The following is a 26,711-nucleotide window of genomic DNA, read 5'->3' as shown; positions in this document are numbered from 1 at the left end:
CTCAAGGCTGCCTATGAGCTGGTTCTAAGCTCTTACAAGACAATTTCATAATTATTCAGAGCAAGGAAAATCTTTAGCAGGTCTGACATCACTTAGTGAAGAGATAAGTCAACATATTTCACCTAAAATGGTCTTGAGTAACAGTCTTACACATATGAAACTTACAGTTTTTAAGAACTAAAATAATAAATTATTTATTTTTTCTCTCTTTTTTTTTTCCTTCTTTCATTTCTCTAACTACTTCTACTGAAAGTTCTAATGGAACCAGAGGAATTAAGTAGAGTATTGTTGGAAAGAAGGGTAAGTCAAAAGAAAATACAGGGAAAAATGCACCAAAGCACACAGGCAGGTCTTTAAAATAGCATTAAATATAATTATTTTTTTAAAATTATCAAAACCTATGTCATTTTTTGAAAGTATACAAAATGCACTTCATTGATAGTGAGGGTCAGAAGAAAATCTCAAGTACCTGACATAATGAGAATGAAATTTCACATTTTCTTCCTATTTCCAAGTTTCCCTGGATTTTAAAATCTGCTTCAGCCAACTATCTAGTGAGACAAAGTTTTCAAAATATTTAAGCAACAGATGTTGGAATAAAGATTTTGGCTTAAACCTCTTTTAGGCCACTTACTCCAAGAAACACATTGAGGTGCTGAGGTGTATCCAGAGAAGGGTAAAAAACCTGGTGAATGCTCTGGAGAACAGGTCTGATGAGGATCAGCTGAGGGTTGTTCAGTCTGGAGAAGGAGAGACTGAGGGGAGACCTCACTGCCCTCTATAACTATGTGAAAGGAGACTGTAGTGAAGTGGAGGTGGTCTATTCTCCCTAGTGTCAAGTGATAGAACAAGAGGAAATAGCCTCAAGTTGCACCAGGGGAGGTTTAGGATAGGTATTAAGAAAACTTTCTTTACTGAAGGAGTGGTCAGGCATTGGAACAGGCTGCACAGGGAGGTGGCGAAGTCACAGTGCCTGGAAATGTTAAGAAAAGGTACAGATGTGGCACTTCAGGATGTAATTTGGTGGGCATGGTGGTGTGACAGTGAGAGTTTGACCTGATGATCTTAGAAGTCTTTTACAACCAAAACAATCCTTCAATTCTATGATTCTGCTGCAGAAATGCAGTAATTGTGATGCATAAAAAAAAATCTCTTGGAGAGATTTCAAAATCTTGCTACATCAACTAAATACTTTTTGTTATTGCTATATCAAAGCATTATTATGTTTTAATTACACGTTCTAATTTAGTCCTAATTTACTGTCTTCATCCAGGCATCCTGTTCGTCATATAAGCTTTTCTGTGCAGCTGCCCAGTAACAGCTCACCCACAAATCACAGTGAAACCGTACACAAAAGAGAGAAAAGATGCAAATAGGACTCATTTACCAAAGGATCCAAATGGGTCATCAGAAGCCTCAATAGTTATGATTGCCCTAGTCAAAGATCCAAGCAACGCTCCTCCTGTTGTTTGATTCAGCAGCTGAACATAAAAAGATTCCTCAACTTCAGGACTGATATCATTAATTATATAAATTGGCACTGCTTTACTTGTTTCTCCTTCCAGTAAGACAACATCTGATGAGGCTACACTGTAGTCTTCACCTAGATTTGTAGACAAAAAACCACAATATAATAAAACCCGTAATAGTATTATATTATGGTTAATGATATTGACTGTCAGTAACATTTATCTTCTTGCACTAGCACATGCATTCCTCCATGCTTTTATGGTGGTTTTTTTTTAGATTCAGACTCAGCTCAGTGTTTCTTACTTTCTATTGCCTTTTAATATCTGCACGGAACAAAACAAAACTTGGGTTGCACTGGTAGACTAAGAGATAGTTACAAGAGGTCCATTATCATCTTCCACTGCCAAGATCACCCCACCAGTGTGCTTCTGTCTTTGATTTCTAATGGCTTTCTGGCTTTTCAAGGGATAAAAGTGAACAGAAACACTTCTGTCAAACTAGGTCTTAGTAAAGGGCATATTTTGTGTGTGGACCTCATTTTAGGCAAACTTGTCTAATGCCTAGATGAACAACTGTGATACACTGGGCAATGGCTCTGCTTCAGAAAATAACTGAAAGCAGTCTCTGACAGCAATATAGCTATGCTGTCATTTAGAAAAGTCTGCTACACAAAAAAGAAACCAAGATACCAGTTCTCAGAGTATGCACCACTCACCCACTCCATTTTAGAAAAAAAAAATTAGACACTGCACACTTCACATATTTGCTCCTTTTTTTATGTACTTTCCCTATAGCAGGGGCAAAGTGGAGAACGTAACCTTCCACTTTCAGAAGTCCTCTTGGGTTTTGATTGGTTTTGCCTGTTTGTTTTACAGCTGAATCCTCAGTTCTCACTTCCTCTCCATAAAGTTCATCATGATGGGTTTAAATACGTGTCGGTGTTGCACCCTAGAATGAAATGACTTTTGGGCCACCAATATGGTTAGATAGTCGTTCTCCCATTTATTTCCATGTTACAGTTACTTATATGCTTACTTGGAAGTGGTGAGCACAGCTAACTTAGTTCAAGATTGGTACATGTGGAAAGCACAGATTGGCTCAAGGTTATGTGTGTGGTACAGAGAGGTTAACATTACAGTAACAACCTGCACAGCCAGCCACAGGTACCAATCTTGAACTAAGTTAGCGGTGCATACCTCTTCCAAGTAAGCATATAAGTAACTGTAACATGGAAATAAATGGGAGAACAGCTATCTAACCATACTGGTGGCCCAAAAGTCATTTCATTCTAGGGTGCAACACCAGCACATATGTAAAGAGGACTAAAAAGTAGCTACACATACTACTGGAGGTTTGTTTTTTTGTTTAAGCCATGGCGGGTTACTCTGAAAACAACCAATCCAATTCTTTGACTCATTTCTTTCAACAGATTATTCATTGATGCCATCTCAGAGCTTTTCAAAGGCTGATGCACAATCTCTTCCATAGGACTGTGATTCCTATTAGCTAAGCAAAAGCAAGTATCTCACAACTTTTACATACTTGTACAACAGTGCATTCAGTCCAGTGTTTGCTTTGACTGCTCTAAGCATACATTATGCTCTTTTGGATTACACAGCCTTCAGGCTTCTGCTCTTCTGCTTTCTTACCAGCTGTTGCAGTTATTGGCACAGCTTTAAATTTCACAGAAACATCTGCAAATAATCCCCCAGTTCTGGTCACGTTAATGATTGGTCCAACATAATTTTCAGCAACTCGCACAGTTGAAGCTGAAAGCTGAAGTGTTCCAAAAGCATCATCGTTGGCATTGATAACTACATGAGCTATGGTCTCGCCTACTAATCCGAGTCGAGGAGAATTTGCAACTGAAATGTAAAGAAAAGTTAGTCAGGAGGTGCCTCAGATTCTTGCTATCTACAGCTATAAAATTCATAGACATATAGGTGAGTTTAGTCAATAGTTTCAATGGTTCATTAGTCAGTCATTAGTTTCAATTAGTTCAACTGGTTTCAACAAAAATGTGGGGTTTATTAACTTCACAAAGTATAACTACAACAAACTGCACCGGTGTTCAAATTATATTAAGGCAGAAAAATCACAATTTTTAACAACTTGTTATTATACCCTGCCATGGAGCACACCAGCCATAGTTTTTTTTTAAGAGATAAGCTATTGTGAATTAATTCATTCATTCATTGTCCACAAGGCCAGTAACAAGAGCAACAGAGTTCAAAATAATTTCCTTTTTACACTTGCTATGATGAAACATAAATACAGATTCAGCTTCTGAACACAATTATATTTGACCTCAACACCAACATTAATCTGGGGTGGCAGCAGCAATTAGAAGTTTTGATGCCAAAAAAGTTTCAAAGCACAAATCAAGCTCTAATGGCTTACATTTATTTGAATGAGGAATGAAGCAAACACTGTGAGCAACCCAATCTACTGGAAGATGCTCCTGCCTATGGAGCTAGATGATCTTTAAGGTCCTTTCCAATCCAAACTATTCTATGATTCATTCTATGATTGTTGACTAGAGCATTTCTTTTATGAGAAAGATTGAGAGAAATGGGTCTTTTTATTCTGGGAAAGAGAAGACGGGGGGCATCTGATCAATGCTGGTCAGTACTTAAACGGTAAGCATCAGTAGGATGGTGCTCAGTGACAGGACAAGAGGGAACGGGCACATACATAAACATAAGAAGTTCCATCTAAACATGAGGAGGAACTTCTTTAATTTAAGAAGCAGTAGAGTCTCTGTCTCTGGAGACATTCAAAACCTGTCTGGACCTGTTCCTGTGTGACCCTCTCTAGGTGAACCTGTCTCGGCAGGGAGGTTGAACGTGATGATTTTCAGAGGTGCCTGTCATTCTGTGATTCCAAACCACTTTACTTTTAAAAGACTTTTTTTTTCTGGTTTTCAGTAAGCATTTCCTAATACTGACATACAGAGAAGTAATGCTAGAGGAAGACATAATCATGCACAAACCCAATACTGTAACATATTTGGCCTAGAAGACCTTGAGTAAGATGACGCAAAAGGGAATCAAGAAATGCTCATCCATCCCTGACAAAACTGAAGGAAATAAATTCCAGCAGACAAGGCAGGTAACTCAAAGATTTCTTAACCATGCAGAGTTTGGCATAGGTAAAAAGTTTGTCATTTAACATGCTGCATTTTACCCTATTAGATGTAATTGTGAGCCTTCATATTTAAATTGCAGATTTGACGCATATAAAATACTTACTTGGCCGATCCTGTGCTTTCTCGATCAAAACAACACCACTCAGCTCCACAAAAACAGATTCTGACCTCTCAGGATCATCATCATCCAAAATAGGCAAAGATATTGTGGCCTCAGTTTCATTGGCTGTGAAGATCACATAACCTGTGACAGGTATATAATCCTTCCTCTCTGTTGCTCTAACAACATCTGGTGGAATAAAGGGTGACCTTTCATCATCGCCAATAGTTCTGTAGGTTACCATTACTGTACCCAGGAGGCCACCATGCCTCTTTATTGTCAGGGAGAGGTTTTTTGTTTCTTCCTCAACTTTTATTGGTCTGTTTTGCTCAGAAAAGATGAAGACTCCATATGGATCATCATTAGCTAAGATAGTTAAGGTTGCATTAGTGTGATTTCCAAGACGACCGCTGGAAACATTGATGATCAAAATTGAAAACATCTTATCCAGTTCAGGAACATCATCAGGAGAAACCTCCACTGTAATATTTGCTCTTACTTGGCCAACTTCAAATGTTACATTTCCATCAGTAGAGATCAGGTCTTTGCTAAGGTCACACGCTACAATCCAGTGCAGAGACACCTGAGACAAGGCCCCTTGCATTCTCACAACCTAAATGAAAAACACAAACATCTGCCTGTTTTTGTTGAATGAGAAAGCAAAACATAAAAGTATGAAACAGAATTAAGCAAAGATATTGGCATGATGGTGTGTGGGTTTAAGGATAATTGGAATACTACAATTAGAGGAATTAGATAACTCGTTATGAAAAGAAAATAAAGATGAGGTCTACAGCATTCACTGGTTTGATGAAAGGGAACAAAAACCAAAATGTAAAAAAAAAAATGTGTCCTTCTTTGATCTGGGATGCTTCTCCTTTTCACATTCCCTTCATTGCACTCTAATATCTTTCACTAACCTTGACTAAGAGAAAACAATGTAAGCTTCATCAGCTGTTTTGTTTGTCTGTCTGGGAAGGAAGAGGGAGAAGAAGAGGCTTTGAGCCCCTTCTGGGCAGTTTCTTTGTCCAGGAAGGAGCTCGAACTTTGGATATAATCATAAATATATTGTGCCCATATGCTTGTAAATTTTGCTTTGCTGTAAATCATACTCCCATTTGAGCTGCTCTGATAGATTTCAACAGTGTAGGAGGAGGAAGTTCCTAACCCACCATTCTTTTTTATTTGACAGCCCAATGTGTGGGGCTAGCTCTACTTAATTTTTGGAAGCTAAGATGACGCTATTATGGCTCATCTGGCATTTCATTTACCCAGTGATACTGTGGTTATTTTACAAATGGATGATTCCAAACTTTTATCAAAAACTTGGCTGATTTTTTTATACATCTGATATGGAAAAGACTGAAATCCATGTTTGCATTTTTGCATTGTTTTGATTGGATGGGATATAATTCTACTGTTATAAAAATGCCACTATTGTTAATGTTTCATATGATTTAATTGAGTTGGTTCTCCCTGCGAGTGCAGGGGAGTTTGTGGAGCAACTGGATGATCAGGTTTGTAAAAATAATTTGAATGCCTTTTATGTTTTAACCTGATCTTTGTCATTCTAATCATTGAGTTGTTTTTAGCGTGATGTGTAGAAAAACCATGTAATGCCGCTTTAAGGAGGTACCTCTGCAGTCTGCATGGATGGCAGAGAAGCAAAACTTTTGAGGCTTCTGAGATAAGCCAAGATCAGGAGCAGCAAAAACAAGCCGTTTCTAAGAGCAGTAGTGCAAAACCCATAGAGGAGAGAAGGGGAAATCTGCCATTAATGAGGCACAAGAGGCTGAGCTGGACATTACTAACGAGGTAAGGACACTTCCACCCACATCAGAAGCTGGGAAGTGTGCCAAGGGCTCACTTACTCCTGATAAGGAGGCCGGCAACCAAGCAGCAGCATCTGATTCCACCAGCCCAGCTGTGGCTGTGGCTGTGGCTAAGGATAGGGCTAGGGCTACTCTCTGCTATTGCTAACCCCCATTCCACTTCCCAGGAAAATGAAACAGAAAACAGACATATGAAGCAGAAAACATATAAACCTATGTTAAATGACCCCCTGGAGGGGACTTCTAAAGCTTTCCTATCTCCACCAAAGGAAAAGGCAAAAGGTAAAACTTGGATAGGCAGTGATTCTAAGGAGAAAAAAAGATATAGGTATATCTAGTGGACAGGGTGAGACAGAGGAGGAGGAGGACAAAATTAGCCTTAGGGACATTGCTATGGTATTGAAGCCACAGTATAGTGATGATGGCAATGGGAAAGGCTACTTGAAAGCACATATTAAGAAGGATGAAGGTTCTGAGGAGTTTAGGAATGTCTTTAGGAGACTTTAATTTCTAAACCAGGTAGAAAAAGATGCAGATGAAGAGGATGATATCCAGAATTCTGACAAGGCCAGGAAAGAGATCAGACAGATAAGAAAAGAATATCAGAAGGAAACAGGAGAACCAATGCTGAGCTGGCTAGGGACATGCCATGATACAATGCTGTAGAAGTAGGAGACAAGTATGCAAAATAAATAGGACCACTTACAAAAGAAAGTGGCATTGACAAATACATGGCAAACCCTCTTGGTAAGGCTACCCTGTGGACATGCCTCTTGTTGGCCATGCTAATGAGGTCTACTTCCAGAGGTGATTTGCCATGGGTGCCTAAGAAATGGACCACAATTGAGAAGAGAATTAAGCTTCTGAGGGAGTTTGCTGTGAAGGAAATACTTTATGGATATCATGGTAAACAGAATCCTCATGAAATTCCAGTTGCTACAGGTCTTTCAAAGAAGCTTATTAAATTTGCTTCTCCATCTTATGCTCATACTTTGGCAAGTAGATTTATGGGAAAGAACAATGATGTAAGGCTTCCTACTGTTGGTGAATTTACTGACCAAATGAAACAGTCAGAGGACAGTTTGTCATATACTTCCATAGTTTCTACCATAAAAAACTATGGGTATAGAGATAAAAGATGTCATGAAAGAGCTGAAGGAGGATATTAAAACATATCAACCTTCATATTCAAGTTGGTGATGGAGAAAGACAACATTCCTCCACATTCCTAAAACTATGCTTTGTTCACAGATGGTTACTGTCATCATGTTTGGAACAAGCAAAGAAGGAAATCAGCAGCCTGGAGGTCCTACCAGGAAGAGTTACTGAAGCAAGAGATGGAGAATGGATAAATGTCTTTACCATCAGAAACAGATGTTCACCTGCCAGAAGGCCATTTCAGCCAAGGAGGCAAGTTCCACCTAGACATCAGCAATCATATGGATCTCTGGGTAATCTTGTGTGACCAATTTGGTTAAAACCTAAATAAGTGGGATGGTCAACCTACTTCAGTTCTTTTAAAAAGGGTGAGAAAACTGCAGAGTGGCAGAACCAGAGGTAACAATGCCAGAAATGTAGCTGTCACTACCTCAGTTTCCCAAAACGACTGCAATTATTCTAATTGCAATTATTCCCAACATAACACTAATCATTGTGTGCACCCTACATGCTATGCTCAGCACTAGGGGGACCCTGCCTCTGGCCAGGAGAAGAGGGATGATGGAGAAAACAGAATCTATTGGAATATATTCATTAGGTGGCCTGGCAGTTCAAGAGTTCAGAAATACAGGGCTTCAGTTGACACAGGTGCTCAGTGTGCTCTATTACCACCAAACTGTAAAGGGACTGAGTATATAACTATTTCAGGAATCACTGGTGGATTCCAAGAGTTAACTAGGTTGCAGGCAGAAATACGTTCAGATGGTAAAAAGTGGAAGAAATATACTATCATAACTGGTCTTGATGTGCCTTGTATTCTGGGAATTGAGTTCTTGAGACAAGGTTGTTTCAAATATCCTAAAGGTCATAAATGGGATTTTGGAATATTATCTGCAGAAACTGATGATGGTAAATTAAAGTTGTCTATTAGGCCTAAACTTTCAGATGAATCTGCAGTTGTGGGACACGATGACACAGAGGATGTGAAACTGCCAATTTCTTCTCAAAGTGCAAATCATAGGCAGTACAGAACTAACCATGAGTCTTTGTTGCCCATTCATCAGCTGATTTGTCAACTGGAAAGTCAGAATGTCATTAGTAAAGCTCATTCACCTTTCAACAGTCTGACTCGGCCCATGCAAAAACTAAATGGAGACTGGCACCTCACAGTGGATTTTCGAGTCCTTGGCAAAGTGACTCCACCCACGATCATGGCTGTACTGGACAGGCTGGAACTCCAGTATGAGCTGGAATCAAAGGAGGCCAAATGGTACACTGCCATAGACATTGCTAATGCTTTCTTCTCTATTCCCATAGCAGAGGAGTGCAGGCCTCAGTTTGCTTTCAGCTGGAGAGGAATCCAGTACTAATTCAACCAGTTCAACTGGGTGGGACACAGTTCAACAATCTGTCACTCAGTGATCCACAATGCACAGGAAAAAGGTAAAGCTCCCCAACATTTGCAATTAATCGATGACATAATTGCATGGGGCCAAACTGCTGAGGAAGCTTTTTGAGAAAGGTAACAAAATCATTGACATTCTGTTGAAGGCAAGTTTTGCTATAAAGAGAGACAAAGTAAAAGGATCTGCCAGAGAAATTCAGTTTCTGGCAGTGCAATGGCAGGATGGTCACCATCACATTCCACAGGATGTGATAAACAAAATCTCTACCATGACAATCCCCACAAATAAGAAGGACACTCTATCTTTCCTGTGTGCAGTGGGATTTTGGAGACTACATATTCCTAGGTTCCATCGGATTGTTAAGCCTCTGCATGACGTGACTCATAAGAGAAACAATTTCAAATACAGACCTGAGCAACAAGCAGCTTTTGATCAAAGTGGGAAATAGTCCATGCAATGGGTTTAGGACCTGTCCAAACTGGTCTAGACATTAAAAACATTCTGTACACAGCTGCAAGTGATAATGGTCCAACTTGGAGCCTTCGGCAGAGAGCTCCAAATGAGATACATGGTCACCCACTTGGTTTCTGAAGTTGTGGCTACAGAGCTTCAGAAGCAAATTACACTCCAACAGAGTAGCAGCCTACAATGGAGTAAAAGCAGCTTCTGAAGTAACTGAAACTGAATCCTTTTAGCTCCTAGATCACCAGTTGTGAGCTGGATGTTCAAAGGTAAAGGTTCATCACCACATCATGCCACTGATGCGACCTGATCTAAGGGGTTGGCTTTGATAACTGAACAAGCATGAATGAGAAATCTCAATCAAGATGGTCTAGTGGAAGCGATCACCAATTGTCCAGAGGCACAGACTGTACAAAATATCAGGAGGAGAGAATAACTTATGCTTAGAAATCTCCTTCTTATGGTGACCTTTCTGATGAGGAAAAGAACTATGCTTTGTTCACAGGTGGTTACTGTAATCATGTTTGGAACAAGCAAAGAAGGAAATCAACAGCCTGGAAGTTCTACCAGGAAAAGTTACTGAAGCAAGAGATGAAGAAAGTGAATCCAGTTAATTTGCTGAGGTAGAAGCTGTTCAACTTGCTCTTGACATCGCTGAATATGAAAACTGGCCTCTACCTCTGCACTGACTCATGGATGGCAGCCAATGCTCTATGGAGTTGCAAAAGACCAGATAAAGAATGGTTGGCAGAGGAAAGGAAAGCCTATTTGGTGTGCTCATCTGTGGCAGGACATCAATGCCTGTCTTGAGAAAATTCCAGTGAAGGTGCGCCACATAGATGCACAAATGCCTAAAAGCAAAGCTAACGAGGAACTTCAACACAACCATCAGGCAGATCTAGCTGCTAAAATTTCTCAATTTTAGGTGATATAAACTATGATCTTAACCTTGATTGGAAACACCAGTGTGAACTGTTCTTAGCTCAGTGGTCCCATGACTTATCATGATATCGAGGCAGAGATGGCAACCTACCAATGGGCACACGACAGGTCAATTATCTTATCCATGGACACTATCACCCAAGTCATACATGACTGTGACATTTATGCTGCAATTAAGCAGGCTAAGTGAATCAAGCTCTTATGGTATGGTGAATGATGGTCAGCGCACAAACATGGTGAAGCCTGGCAGATTGACTGTAACACTCTACCTCGTTTTTGTTCTGGCAAACAATATGTGCTAATGATGGTAAAGGCAGGCACCAGATGGTTGGAGACCAATTCAGTTCTACATGCTACTGCACATAACACCATTCTTGGTCTGGAAAGACAAATCATGTGGAGGCATGGAACCCCAGAGAGAATTGAATTGGACACTAGAACTCATTTCAAGAACAATCTTGTGAAACACTGGGCCAAAGAGCACTGCATTGAGTGGATCTACCACATACTCTACTGTGCACCAGCTTTGCGAAAGACTGAGCGCTACAATGGTTCGCTGAAAACCACTCTAAAAGCCATGGGGGGTGGAACTTTGAAAAACTGGGACAAGAATTTAGCACAATCAACATGGCTGGTAAATAGTAGAGGCTCTGTAAATGGAGCAGGACCTGCACAAACAGTAGATGGTGATAAAGTTCTTGTTGTACATGAAAAGAATTTGTTAGAAAAACTGTTTATTTTCTCCTTTGGGCAAAGGGAAACCTGTCCAAGGAAGGTTTCTGCTGGAGGTCCTGGTCATACACACTGGGAAATTCAAGAGAATGGTAAAATTCAGTGTTTTTCACAAAGAAATCTAACTTTAGCTGAAAGACTTCAAATTCATAGTGTATAATACAAGCTGTTAGGAGTTTCTGCTTCAGGTACAATGTGGCATCCAAAGGAAGGATCTACAAGGAATCTACAGTACGTAAGCATGAACCCTAAGTCACTTGGGAGTCCCTGTTTTCACCTCATTTGTTAAGAGCCAAACTGTTTTCTGTTTTCTGAGCTTTTGAAACACCTAAATCTGAGATAGCTGGAATGAAGACTGAACTGAAAATACAGACTTTACTATTCATCATTGTAAATATTGTTTTAGATTAGGCAGACGATTTCATGCAACACAATGAATGACGTAGAGAGGTGGACTGTGCTGGCTTGAGGCTAATTGGAATATTTTAATGAGAGAAATTAGATCATTGGTTGTGAAAAGAAAAATAATGATGAAGTGTGTATCATTCACTGGTTTGCTGAAGGGGATAAAAAGCCAAAATGTAAGTAACTTTTCCTACTTTGCTCTGGGTCACTTTTCTCTTTCACATCCCATTTACTCCACTCTAACATGTTCCATTAACTTTCACTGAATCATAGAATCAACCAGGTTGGAAGAGACCTCCAAGATCATCCAGTCCAACCTATGCCCCAGCCAGTCAACTAGACCATGGCACTAAGTGCCTCATCCAGTCTTTTCTTGAACACCTCCAGGGACGGTGCCTCCACCACCTCCTGAGGCAGCCCTTGTTTTATTTGTCTGTCTGAGAAGGAAGAGGGAGAGGAAGAGGCTTTGGACCCCTTCTGGGCAGTTTCTTTGTCCAGGAAGGAGTCTGAATTTCTGTATTATTTCTGATTTGTATATAATTATAAATACTTGTAAATATATTGTGTATATATGCTTGTAAATTTTGCTTTGCTGTAAATACAGCTTTATTTTACTTCCAAGCCATCTGAGATGGTCTGGGAAACTTCAATATTTGGGGGCAGAATTTCCTAACCCACCACAGAAAGGTTAAAAATAAATTTGTTTTTTGAAAAAGATGTAATGATTATTGTCTCAGCTTTGCTGCATTTGTGGTTCACTAACACTTATTTTAAGATAGTAGTTCCTCAGATGTAAGCAAGGACAAATTGCTGGAGTGGGTGCACAGGAGGCTCTGAAGATTTTCAATTGGCTAGAGCACCTCACCTATGGGGTCAGACTGAGAGAGCTGGGGCTCTTCAGACTAGAGAACAGAAGTCTCCAGGGAGACCTTATAGCGGTGTTTCAGTATCTGAAAGGGGCATAAAAAAATCTGGGGAGGGACTTTTGAGAAGGCCTTGTAGTGACATAATGAGGGAATTAATTGAAGCTTAAGGGGGAGAGATTTAGATTGGAGATGAGAAAGACATTCTTCAGACTGAGGGTGGTGAGACACTGGAAGAGGTTGCCCAGAGAGGTTGTTAAGTCCCTCTCCCTGGAAGTGCACAAAGTGTAGATGAGGGCTTGCATAATGTTGTCCAGTGGAAGGTGTCCCTGCCCATGGCAGCAGAATGGAACTAGATGATCTGTAAGGTCCAAAGCATTCCTTTAATCTGTGACTCACTACACAATTTTTAGCTTCAAGCTAAGAATACTTGGTATGAAACATGTGCAAAACAGGTGTATGTACATGATAAAGGTGTTATAAACTACATGGACTTATAGCAAAAGCATCACAGAACACAGTCAAAACAGAGACAGATGAGGACTGCATAGCAGTATGAGACTTAAAAGTTCTCTGACCTGCAGCACAACACTGCTGTCGCCTTCTTCAGGTTCAGTTCCATTCACCAAGAGTGACTCAGTACTGAATTCAAACACACCATGAGCGTCATCGGAAGCCTCAATAGTCACAAGGATGTGGGATGCAATTCCCAAGCTAGCTGTTGAGTTCCAACAAGAGTTACTTTTTCTAGCATCTCTTCTTACATGAAAGAAAACAGCTAAAGAAATGTGCTACAAAAAAATACACAGGAGAGAATACTGGAGTAAGGGTGCTCTTCTGTCTTTGTTTGTTTGAAATTCATTACAACTCTCCACACAGATAAAGAACTGATTTCCAAAAATGCAGTTCTGGCAACCCTCCTATAGAGCTATGTGGCAAAGCAAATATAATAAATATGAATACTTTAAGGCAGGAAGAGAAATAAAATCAAAAGGAAAATGGATTAATACAGAGCAGAATTTATATAGTTATATGGTAAACCACAGTGTTAGTAGATAGACCAGATGAACACAGGTCTCATTCTAATATAAGCTGGAATTAAAAACAATATAAAATCAAAGTCTGGTAAATACTACTAATAAAAGAGTCTTGAGTGAGACAACTGGGTGCTCAGAAAGAGAAAGACATTTTAGGAAACAAAGAAAAGAAAAAAGCACTTTAAAAATGCCAGAAAGTTCCAAATAGTGACTAATCCACAGACTTACTCTCATATTTGAAATTAAATACGTTGCATTTACAAATAAAACTGAAAATCAGGCTACCACAGAGAATTAAGTTGTTCAGTCTGGATAAGAGCTGTTCATGTAACATTTTCAGGTCTGTAGGTTTTGATTTGAAGTCCTATATAATTAGGATTTTCTCTTGGATTTTATATTACTTCTCTATCTAGTTTTGGTTTGATTATCTTTGGTTTTGGTACATTATGACATAAATACAAACATAACAAGAAGAAAGGCAAACCAGTTAAAACATTCCTCTACAATCTCCAAGCCAGATTATTTTTTTCTTTAACAGCATTTTTGACATGCAGAGAATCAAAGTACCATAAATCACATATCAAAGCACACGATCAGCTAATTTTCAAATTACCCTCAATTTGAAAAAGGGGATTACTCTCCAAAAAATGTTACAGCTTTCAGAGCAAACTAATTTTGCAAACTGTACTTCTAGAATTATTATATTGTGGTTTACAACTAGGTAGTCTTGATGGCACAGAAGCTGCTGCTGTCTTTGTTACATCAAAAACTGACTGACATTGACACTATGCCTAAAATAAAATGAAAAAGAATGCTTTGGCAGAACTTTATGACAAATCTAAATTTATCAGCTGTAAGTAAAGAAACATTAGGACACATCGTGTCAGTAAAGTAAGTTATGAGGGATTTTAGCTAGCAATAAAAAAATAGAATTAAAAGTGCTTACCATGCTGATGGACAGTTGAAAAGAAGAAATCCATGTTCCCATCACCACTACCACTGCCATCATTTCTAAAGAGCTCAGCAACTTTAAGATGACAGACATACAGATATATACAGATATATACATTTATAAATAAAGTGAAAGCAGAAAGTAATTTACACATTGCTGGACAACACAAAAAGGGAGGAAAGTGTTCTAGGAAGGAATCAACTCTGGATATGAAAGCATACAGGATTTCTGATAAAAGCCAGAAAAAGCCTTGTATATCCCACCGCTTACTGAATTTATGACAGTGGAGAAATATCAATGGGAGGTTAGAGGGAAAGACATCACATACAATTCTTGTCTCTCTTTTCTTTCTTCCCCTCTTTTTACCCCATTTTACATTTCCCCTTTCTCACTCCTCAATGAGATCTGTCACAGAGAAATTAGAAGGGCGAGTTAAAAAAAAAACAACACAACATCAACTAAAACAAAAACAAAAACAAAACAAAAAAAACCCTCCAGGAGCTAAAAATCCCCAAATCCTCTTAATTTAGTACTCTTCCACAAAGCAAATATGTGCTTCAGAAAGTCGAAAAAATCTGCAGAAAGCTTAATTAATGGAGATTTTACCCAAAGTTTTGTGCTTGCAGTGATGTTGGAAAGACCAAAAAGAGGGTTTGTGTTATGAGAATCTCTGCTATCTGCCTAGTGAATTACTCAAGTGAGCTGTAATGGAAAAGTTTGTTTAACAAAACAATTCTCTGACAAAAAAAATCCATACACATGGAAGGTCTGGAGCTTTTATCAAAAGAATCACTGTTTTGTACCATAAAAATTCAAGGCTGTATGATCTGACTTACAAGAAGGAAACACACTTGCATTGCTTAAAAAAATAACATCATTAGAAGTCAGATTATGGATACCAATATTTCTGGCCACCTTTTTGTTTTAACTCTCCCTTATGTATCTCCTCAAATGAAAACAAATTCTGTAAGGGCTGAGCGGTCTTATGAGGCCAGAGCTGATGCCTGCCATCACTTGTGAGATTAACATCTCACAACAGGATCTCCTTTAAGTGTTTTTATTGCTCTCCTACAGAGCCACCAGATACTTCTCCATCTCACCTGAACTCCTCAGACCCTGCAGTACCCAGAGTTTCCTACCACTGCAGTGCTGTTGGACATTTTACGAGCCAGTGTATCAGAAGTCCTCTGATTTCACTCAAGTGGCAGATAAAAACCCCACATTGGCAATTTAAACTTAAATATTTTATCAATACTGAAATGAATCTATCTTTTTTCATTATTTTGATTCTCATTACCAACCAGAAAATCATGTAATGTGAAAAGCAATGCCTTTAAGTGACATAATGCATAGTAATCATGCACTTTCTTTGGGATCTAGTGGTTTCCAGCATTGACTAACAAACTATCTCAAGAACAGTTCTTTCCTAAGAAAAGTTGCAGCTGTCTGGAGGATGTTTGCCTTCAGAAATAATGTGAAAAGAGTACACCTAAGAGACGTGAGATTTAAAGGCTTAGTAGAGATCACAAAAACACAACCACAAAAACACAACCAATGGATTGATGTAGATGCCTTACCTCCTCCTTCAGGGTTCAACAGCTCCACTTTAAACATTTTTTCTAATTCAGGAACAGAATTATCAGTGATATTAACAGTAATGTACTTGTATCTTTCTCCTGGCTGAAATTCCAGTGTGCCCACAACAGCCTGCAATAGGAAAGTTCTTCACATTTTTGTTTAAGCCTAATGTTTTCCTCCACATGAAAAAAAGAAACAGAACCTTGGCTTTCTTTGTATTTGTCAAAATATCTACTTCTTTTTTATTATTATTTATTTAAGCTTGTAAAAAGAAAATACCTGTTGAACCTTTGTTAAGAGAAAACAAGACACTTAAATTCACAGAATTATGAGCATCTCATTTCAGCTAAGGTTTTTCTGCACAAATATCAATCAGATACATACAGGTTATGTGACTGAACACAGAATTATAGAATCATAGACTTGTCCGGGCTGAAGAGATCTCCAACACCCCCTACAGTCGGCAGGGACTCCCTCAACTAGATCAGTTCCCAAGAGCCCTGTTGAGCTTCACCTTGAATACTTACAGAGAAAGGGCCCCAACCACCTCCCTAGGCAACCTCTTCCAGTGTTCCACTACTCTCATGGTGTAGAACTTTTTCCTACCATCTAAATCTGCTCTTCTAACAGTCCTGGCTCACTGGAGAGGTTCCCAAAGACTGGAAGCTGGCCAATGTGATACCCATTCACAAGAAGGGTCGTAAGGAGGAGCCAGAAAACTACAGAGCTGTCAGCCTGACCTCAGTGCCAGGCAAGGTCATGGAACAGGTCATCTTGAGTGCCATCACAAAGCACCTACAGGATGGCCAAGGAATCAGGTCCAGCCAGCATGGGTTTAGGAAGGGCAGGTCCTGCCTCACCAACCTGATCTCCTTTTATGATCAGGTTACCTGCCTGGTGAATGTGGGGCAGGCTGTGGATGTAGTCTACTTGGACTTCAGCAAAGCCTTTTACACTGTCTGCAACCCCAAGCTCCTGGCCAAGCTGGCAGCTCATGGCTTACACAGGTTCACTCTGTGCTGGGTCAGGAACTGGCTGGATGGCAGAGCCCAGAGAGTGGTGGTGAATGGTGCCACATCCAGTTGGCAGCCAGTTACAAGTGGTGTTCCCCAAGGATCGTACTGGGCCCAGTCCTGTTCAATATCTTTATTGATGATCTGGATGAGGGGATTGAGTCCAGCATCAGTAAGTTTGCAGATGACCCCAAGCTAGGAGCAGGTGTTGATCTGTTGGAAGGTAGGAGAGCCCTGCAGAGGGACCTGGACAGGCTGGATGGGTGGGCAGAGGCCACTGGGATGAGATTTAACAAGGCCAAGTGCAGGGTTCTGCACTTTGGCCACAACAACCCCAAGCAGTGCTATAGGCTGGGGACTGAGTGGCTGGAGAGCAGCCAGGAGGAAAGGGACCTGGGGGTACTGATAGATAGTAAGCTGAAGATGAGGCAGCAGTGTGCCCAGGTGGCCAAGAGAGCCAATGGCATCCTGGCCTGCATCAGGAACAGTGTGGCCAGTAGGACAAGGGAGGTTATTCTGCCCCTGTACTCAGCACTGGTCAGGCCACACCTTGAGTACTGCATCCAGTTCTGGGCCCCTCAATTCAAGAGAGATGTTGAGGTGCTGGAAGGTGTCCAGAGAAGGGCAACAAAACTGGTGAGGGGCCTGGAACACAAACCCTATGAGGAGAGACTGAGGGAGCTGGGGGTGTTTAGCCTGGAGAAGAGGAGGCTCAGGGCAGACCTCATTGCTGTCTACAACTACCTGAATGGAGGTCGTAGCCAGGTGGGGGTTGGTCTCTTCTCCCAGGCAACCAGCAACAGAAAAAGGGGACACAGTCTCAAGTTGTGCTGGGGGAAGTGTAGGCTGGATGTTAGGAGGAAGTTCTTCCCAGAGAGAGTGATTGGCATTGGAATGGGCTGCCCAGGGAGGTGTTGAATAAAAGCCTGGATGAGGCACTTAGTGTCATGGTCTAGTTGACTGGCTAGGACTGGGTGCTAGGTTGGACTGGATGATCTTGGAGGTCTCTTCCAACCTGGTTGATCTATGACTCTATGATTCTCTAGTTTGAAGCCACTGCCCCTCATCACCACAGGCTCTTGTAAGCAGTCTCAGTCCATTCTTCTTTTAGGCTCCCTTCAGGTATTGGAAGGCTACTATTATGTCTCCCTCGAGCCTTCTCTTCTTCAGACTGAACAACCCCATCTCCCTCAGCCTGTCCTTATAGCAGAGGTGTCCAACCCCCTGATCATTTTCATGGTTTTCCTCTGGGCCTGCTCCATCAATTCCATGCCCTTCCTATACTGGGGGCTCCAGACCTGGACACAGTACTCCAGGTGAGGTGTCACCAGAGCAGTGTAGAGTAGCAGAATCACTTCTCTGGATCTGCTGGCAATGCATCTTTCTATGCAGCCCAGGATGTGACTGACATTCTGGGCTGCAAGATCACACTGTCTGCTCATGTCCAACTTCTCCGCCACCAGAACCCCCAAGTCATTTTCCACAGAGCTCCTCTCTATCTCCTAATCCCCCAATCTGTATTGGTAGTGAGGACTGTTCCAGTCCAGGTGCAGAACACTGCACTTGCTCCTGTTGAACTTTATGAGTGAGGTTCACCTGGGCTCACCTATACAGCTTGTCCACATCCCTCTGGTGTACCAACAGCACCACTAGGCTTGGTGCGATCGACAAAGCTGCTGATGGTGCTCTTGAACTCACTGCCTGTATCACTAATCACAGAAGCACAGAATTAAGCAGTTTGGAAAAGACCTCTAAGATCACCAAGTCCAACCTCTCACCTACCCCTTCTAATTAAGTAAACCTTAGCACTAAGTGCCTCATCTAGTCCTTTTTAAAACACTTCCAGGGATGGTGACTCCACAATCTCCCTGGGCAGACCATTCCAATGGGCAATCACTCTTTCCATGCAAAACTTCTCCCTAATGTCCAGCCTAAACCTGCCCTGGAACAGTTTGACACTGTGTCCTCTTGTTCTGTTGCTGGTTGCCTGGCAGAAGAGACCAACCCCCACCTGGCTACGACCTCTTTTCAGGCATTTGTAGACAGCAATAAGGTCACCCCTGAGCCTCCTCTTCTCCAGGCTAAAGAACCCCAGCTCCCTCAGTCACCTGGGAGTCCCTGTTTTCACCTCATTTGTTAAGAGACAAACTGTTTTCTGTTTTCTGAGCTTTTGAAACACCTAAGTCTGAGATAGCTGGAATGAAGACTGAACTGAAAATACAGATTTCCTCAGCCACTCCTCATAGGGCTGTGCTCCAGCCCCCTCACCAGCCCTATTGCCCTTCCCTAGATAAGTTCGAGCACCTCAACATCTTTTTTAAATTTGAGTGGCCCAGAACTGGACACAGTACTTAAGCTGTGGCCCAATCAGCACTGGGTACAGAGGAAGAACGACCTCTCTGGTCCTGCTGGCCACCCCATTCCTGATACAGGCCAGGATGCTGTCAGCCTTCTTGGCCACCTGGGCACACTGCTGGCTCACGTTCAGTCAGCTGTCGGCCAGTACACCCAGGTCCCTCTCTGCCTGGCTGCTCTCCAGCCACTCTGTCCTCAGCCTGTAGCATTGCATGGGGTTGTTGTGGCTAAAGTGCAGAACTCTGCAGTTGCCCTTGTTAAAACCCATGGCTTTGGATCACACCCATCTGTCCAGGTACCTCGGCAGAGCCCTCCTGCCCTCCAACAGACTGACACCTGCTCCCAACTTAGTGTCATTTAAAAACTTACTGATGCTGAACTCAATCTCCTCGTCCAGATCATCAACAAAGATATTAAACAGGACTGGGCCCAGCACTGATCCCTGGGGCACACCACTAGTGTCAGCTGCCAACTGGATGTGGCACCATTCACCACCACTCTCTGGGCTCTGCCATCCAGCCAGTTCTTAACCCAGCACAGAGTGCCCCTGTCCAAGCCAAGGGTTTCCAGATTGGCCAGGAGTTTCCTATGGCAGACAGTATCAAAGGCCTTGCTGAAATTCACGTAGACTACATCCACAGCCTTCCCCACATCCACCAAGTTGGTCACCTGGTCATAAAAAGTGATCAAGTTGGTACAGCAGGACCTGCTCCTCCTAAATCCCTGCTGTCTGGGTCTGATCCCCTTGGCCATCCTGTAGGCACTCAAGATGATCTGCTCTGTTATCTTGCATGGCACTGAGGTCAGGCTGACAGGTCTGTAATTTCCTGGGTCCTCCTTCTGACTTCTCCTGTGGATAGCCAGCTCTCTCTGCACCCTAGGATGGATCCCATCTGGTCTCATAGTCTTGTGAGGATCCAAGAGGCTGAAAAAGTCCCTAACTACTTCCTCTTGGATTATAGGGAGGCTGCTGTGCTCCCTGATCCCACCTATCAGCTCAGGAGGCCAACTGTCCTGAGGACAACCTGCCTTGCTATTGAAAATTGGTGCAAAGGAGGTGTTAAGCACCTATGCCTTCTCCTCATCTCTAGTCACTACATTCTCCTCCTTGTCCAATAAAGACTGGAGGTTATCCTTGCCCCTCTTTTTGTCATTAATGTATTTATAGAAACACTTCTTATCATTCACAGCTCTGGCCAGTCTGAATTCTAACTGAGCTTTTGCCCCTCCAATTTTCTTCCTACACGACATGGCAACATCCTTAATTTTTTCCTGAGTTACCACCCCCTCTTTCCAAAGGTGATATGCCCTCTTTTTTTTCCCCTTAACTCTTTCACTAGTCCCTCACCCATCCAGGCTGGTCATCTTCCCTGACAGATCTGCTTTTGGCACATTGGCACAGCCTGCTCCTGTGCCTTCAAGTTTTTTTTCTTGCAGTAGGTTCATCCTTCCTGGACTCTTGTTTTTAAGGTTTCTTTTCCAAGACACTCTTCGAGCAAGTGCTTTGAATAAGCCAAAGTCTGCCCTCTTGAAGTCCACTGTGGATGTTTCGTTGATGCCCCTCTTAGCTTCACTGCTTATTGAAAACTTTATTATTTCATGGTCACTGCACCCGAGGCAGCCTCTGATCACCCTATCTCCCACCAGCCCTTCTCTATTCATAAACAGCAGATTGAGCAGAACCTCCCCCCTGGTAGACTGGCACAACAGTTGTGTCAAGAAGCTATCCTCCATACTCTCTAAAAACCTTTTAGACTGCCACCTCTTTACTGTGTTGAGTTCCCAGCAGATACCTGGCAGGTTAAAGTCATCTATAAGAACAAGGGCTGGGAGTCTTGAAACATCTTGAGGTTGTTTATAGAGTAACACATCCACCTCCTCTTCCTGGCTGGGTGGCCTATAACAGACTCCAACCAGTGAATCAGTCTTATTGGTCTGCCCTCTGATTTTTACCCATAGGCACTCAAACCACTCATCATTAGTTACAAGCTCCATGGCACCAAGGGCTTCCCTGATAAAAGCATTAAATAGCATTAAATAGCATAGGTCCCAGTACAGACCCCTGAGGGACACCACTTGTCATTGTTCTTCATCTGGACTTCAAGCCATTAAGCACTACCCTCTGGGTGTGACCATCCAGCCAATGCCTTATCCACTGACCATCCCACCTATCAAATCTGTATCTCTCCAACTTGGAGCAGGATGTTGTGGGGTTGGTACATACAAACCCTAACATGTACAAACATAATCTTAACCTGTACATGCACCTTGAATGTTAATATCAAGTTTGACATCCTCAGAAGCAAGATTAAATATCCTTTCTTGATGCAGTGAACACTCTCTTGAGAAAGAAAATAATCAAAACTAAAGACTTTTCTTAGGAAGTAGATCATGCTGCATAGAAAGGAGGTAAAAGTCACATAATGACATATTCTTTTAAGTATTAAGTATCCATTTATCACATCACCATATAAAATAAAGTGTTCCTGTGTTTCTCTGAAAAGCATCATAGCTGGGCTCTGATTAAATAATACATTAATACAAAATTACTGTAATAAATCATCTCACACCTTGGCAACAGCCATACCTGATAATCCTTAGGGCTGAAAGCTGTAAGTGGCACTGTTCTGTACTCCACCAGAACTGTTCCAAGAAGGCCTTGTGCACGAACTACCAGCAACCTAATGTGTCCAACTTCTTCTTTAATGATAATATGGGGCACAGTAGAGGCTGGCAGAATCATTCCATCACCTGGCTTAGGAGGTGGCCCCACTGAGAACTGCAGCAGACCTGGCAGACAAGTAGTATAGAATCATAGAATCATAGAATCAACCAGGTTGGAAGATGGCTTCTCACATAAAATTTAAATGATGATAATAAATAGAAATCAAGTTATAATATTTAACATTTCTGATACTACAAGGCAATTAAACAGAATCACAGAATCACAGAACTTCAGAGGCTGGAATGGACCTCCAGAGGTCATTGAGTCCAACCTCCTTGCCAAGGTAGGATCACCTAAGGTAGTTCACACAGGAATGCATCCAGGTAGGTTTAGAAAGTTGCCAGAGAAGAAGATAGCCTGTTCTAGTGCTCCGTCATCCTCACTTGTAAAGAAGTCTCTCCTCGTGTTGAGGTGAAACATTCTATGTTCCAGTTTGTAGCTGTGCCCTTAGAACTCAATCATGATAATTCCAGGATGTGATGTGTACTTTTCCCTCTCTCACCGATATCCATAGGAGTCTTCATAAAGCTACAACACAATAATGAACTCAACTCTTCCCATAAGAGCCTCAACATCCACCTCTGGAGGCAGTTAAATCCTGCTTGGATGTGTTCCCAGGTGATTTAGTCCAGGTGACCCTTCTCTAGAGCAGATTTAGACTTGACGATGTTCAGAGGTTGTTTCCAACCCCAACCATTCTGTGATTCTGTGAATATGACATAATAGTGCATACTTATTGGTATCATAAGCATGCAGAAATGTCTCTCTTCATCAGTAATTCTTATCTGAGAAGACCTTGCACAGGATGAACTGCATGTCAACTTTATTTCCACCCAGAAGGGAATAGTTGTCTGTCTGGTCAGGGTGGATTTGACTTTTTTTGTAATATTGTCAAGAGCAAGCAGCTTAGCTTTCATTCTTGCATCAAAGTTGTTAATTTCTCTCAAGTTAGACAAAGCAGAATACTTGGGATTGCCTCCTCAACTATCAAAAAGCTAAGCAAGGTTTTTCTCTGTTGAGCGAGAACTACACATTTATCCACACCAAGACTGTATATTTCCATCACAGTTACCATATGGGTGGTCACTGGCTTTGATGCTGATATCAGTAGTTTCCTTTTCTGGATCTATACTTGCTCCACTGGTAGGAGTTGAACCTAGTTTTCCATCTCCAGACACTGCAGAGACTAATGTCACACGGAAATACTCATTTAGCTCCGGAATGTCATCATCAATAACATGCAAATTTAAGACCTAGAGAAGGACCAAACCACAGAGAAATCAAACCTTGCAACATACATCTCTTAACAGTTTCATGACCCTGCTTAACTCATGAAATTCTTTGATTAGTCACCTCTACCTGCTGTGTAGTTCTGAAAGTTCACGTAGACAACATTTTTTGCTTTCCATGTCTATAGCCTGATTTCTACAATAATATTTTATGTTTAGAATGTGCATTGCAAACACAACTTCACCAAGCTACCAGAGACAGAAGGCATATTTTCTTAAGTGCTTCCAATCAGACAAACACACAATCAAATAAGGAATTATTTATTATCTACCTTAACATCAGCATAGTTTAAATCTTGAAGAAATTGTGCTTCTGAGCAGACATTACAGTGATTACTACAATTTAAAGAATATGTAAAGCTATTTTTTTATGACACTTGAGATTGCAGATCATCTATTAACTAATGTAATCTGCAATGCACAGGCTAAGATACTCACTTCAGACAACTCCAGCTTTCTATACATTGTGATATGATTTGATAAGAAGGTTTAAAGACTGTATTTAGAGGTGTGGGAATGAGTAGCTTACATACTTCAGCAGAAAGTCTCTTAAGACATCTCACCCGATGAGCAGCTGCGTGAAATCTGTTTCTTAGGGGCATGTCCATTAACTTCTCCACATGCAGACAACATATTGGACCACCACCAGTGGAGCAGGAGGGTATACCATCCCTTTTCTGCCACTACATAGAATAAGGCAGGGTCCACCCAAACTACCGGACTGTAAAAACTTTTGAGATTTTTGCTTTATATGACCATGTGCAATGCAGTAACATGCTCTAACAGAGAAAGCTGAATGAGCAGTGACGTGAGCAAACTTAGGTATCACGAGCCTTTGCCAAGCTCTAACCACTTACATTGTTTAACTTGTACCAGATCCACTGTTCTGGTGGAGCCATTAGGATCCTTTCTAAACATATCAATAGATTTCAGTCAGTCCATACTGACTTTAGCAAAGTGATAAAAGTGAAAACAAAGACAGAATTTCCTGCTAATGACTCACAATTCCGTTCTATGAATGCTAAGACAAAGCAAACATTAACTTTCTACAGTGTCGTGGCCCCACTTCTTCCAATGAATCTGACATTCCTCAGCTGTGGGCCACAATTGAACTCACAGAAACAGATCAAGCAAAAGGGAGCGAACATGTCCATCAGCAGCTGCCAGACATTTGACTACAGCACTGATCTTTATGACCATCTGGTTGAAGCCCTACCCTTGGAAACATTCCAGTTGAGACTGTTTGGGACTCTTTACAACCTGTTCTAGTTGAAGATGACCCTGCTGACTCTAGGGGGGTTGGACTAGATGACCTTGAAAGGTCCTTTAAACCCAAATCATTCTGTGATTCTGCAACTGATGCAGAGATAAATCTGAGTTCCAAAACTCAGATCAAAACCTGATGATTTTCCAGTTTCAGAAGTAGCTGGATACATTACTTCAGCCCAGAACTACATAATGTATAAATAGATAGCTATGCATTAATCTAATACATGCATATGTGCAAAACCATCTCATATATTATTTGTATTCAAGCATACATGCACACAAAGTGTGACCCCTGAGCCAAGATACATACATGTATCATATCGACTGCTAGTTGCCAGGGGTACAAAATACCCTTCAAAAGATAACAAAAGCCATGTGAAGGAAGCACTCTCTAGTACAAAAACTGGTCAAGCAACTTCAGGAGGTGTTTTCCAGCAGGTTTGCAAAGGACAGGATGAATAGTTAATAGGAAGGTAGGGTGTACCTCTGATCTTTGCCAAGGAAGGAACGTGATAGTGCCACTGCTGTTAGAAAAATCGGTAACAGAGTAATTAATCCCAGTGGAATCAACCTGTGAGATAATGTAATTTATGTACACGTAGTCTAGGGCTCCCCTGGTACGCTCCAAGACACAGGATATTGTAGAACCCTCATCAGCTGTCTGGAAGAAAGCAAGAAATTGAAATGTTTGTTAGTGATGACAAAGTTAATGAAAGCAATAAATGCAAAACATGGAATTCTCTAAGGTCAGTGGAACTCAGGTAAGAAATTGTGGCCATATTACTTTTAGCACTTTTGAAGTGGTGGGGAGTTAAAATCAAACGTGATGGTCAGAACAATCTTAGTGGAATTCCCAACAGCTTCTGCCATCTCCCTGTGGACTGAAAAGTTAAGTCAATAACTCAAGTTAAGTCAGTAACTACTGTTGTTTGTTTAGGACACAATCTCTTCCCCCAAAACTATATAACAAACACATAATATGTTTAAATATGCACACTTAAAGCACCTGCAACTATTGTTTTCACAGATTCGTGGTTTAGATTGGAAGGGACCTTAAAGATCATTCAGTTCCAACTCCCCTGCCATGGGCAGGGACAACTCCCATTAGCCCAGGTTGCTCAAGGCCTCATCCAACCTGGCCCTGAACACCTCCAGGGAGGGGACATGCACAGGCTCCCTAAGCCTCCCTTGTCTCCCCACCCTCACTGTCAAGAATTTCTTCCTCATCTCCAGGCTCAATCTCCCCTTTTCCAGCTCAAAGACATCATCTTTCATTCTGTCACTCTCAGCCTTTAGCAAAAGTCCCTCTCCAGTTCTCTGGGAGCCCCCTTCAGATCCTGGAAGACTGCTCTAAGGTCTCCTTGGAGCCTTCTCTTGTTCAGGCTGAACAGTCCCAAGCTCATGGTCTGTCCTCATAGGGTAAGTGTTTCAGCCTTCTGGTCATCTTCATGGCTTCCTCTAGATCCGCTCCAAGAGCTCCACATCCCTCCTATGCTAGAGGCATCAGAATTGGACACATTACCATAGGTGAGGTGTCAGCAGAGCAGTGCAGAGCAGAGCAGAGCAAAGGGGAAGAATCCCCTCCTTGTCCTGCTGCTCTCACTGCTTTGGATGCAGCCCAGCATCCCAAGCCAAGCTGTACTGCTAGCAACCACTGCTAGCTCATGCTAAAGTTTTGCCTTGACCCAGCTGCAGGACCTTGTACTTGGTCTCGTTGAACTTCATGAGGTTGTCTTGAGCCCACCTCTCAAGCCTGTCTTGTATTCATGTCAAATATATATATTTTTTTAATATTATCAGTAATTTAAAGAAATAACTGGATTTTTCCAACTGGGAACACAAAATAGTTGTATTTCCCCATTTAGAAACACTATGGGGAGAAAATATAAGTAGATAAAAAAAAAATTTAATTATACTATCATCATTTAGTAAAACCTTTGAAAAATATTGTGGTTTTTCACTCCTCTTTACAGTT

At 41.5% G+C, this 26,711-nt stretch overlaps 1 protein-coding gene across 1 annotated transcript in view; it reads right to left on the bottom strand.

The window, feature by feature from the left end:
• The window catches only part of ADGRV1 (adhesion G protein-coupled receptor V1), a 450,458-nt gene that overhangs the window by 341,818 nt on the left and 81,929 nt on the right, over positions 1-26,711 (bottom strand). The window contains 9 exon segments of the mRNA XM_064176319.1: positions 1,388-1,603; positions 3,120-3,335; positions 4,722-5,331; positions 13,097-13,236; positions 14,502-14,582; positions 16,085-16,214; positions 22,041-22,243; positions 23,251-23,431; positions 25,221-25,397. Of these exon segments, the coding sequence (XP_064032389.1) occupies positions 1,388-1,603; positions 3,120-3,335; positions 4,722-5,331; positions 13,097-13,236; positions 14,502-14,582; positions 16,085-16,214; positions 22,041-22,243; positions 23,251-23,431; positions 25,221-25,397 (1,954 nt within the window).

This window comes from Pogoniulus pusillus, chromosome Z (genome assembly GCF_015220805.1).
Source record: "Pogoniulus pusillus isolate bPogPus1 chromosome Z, bPogPus1.pri, whole genome shotgun sequence".
In the NCBI taxonomy this organism is placed as follows: domain Eukaryota; kingdom Metazoa; phylum Chordata; class Aves; order Piciformes; family Lybiidae; genus Pogoniulus; species Pogoniulus pusillus.
Note: the sequence above shows the minus strand (reverse complement) of the source record. Positions and strands in the feature narration are given on the sequence as shown.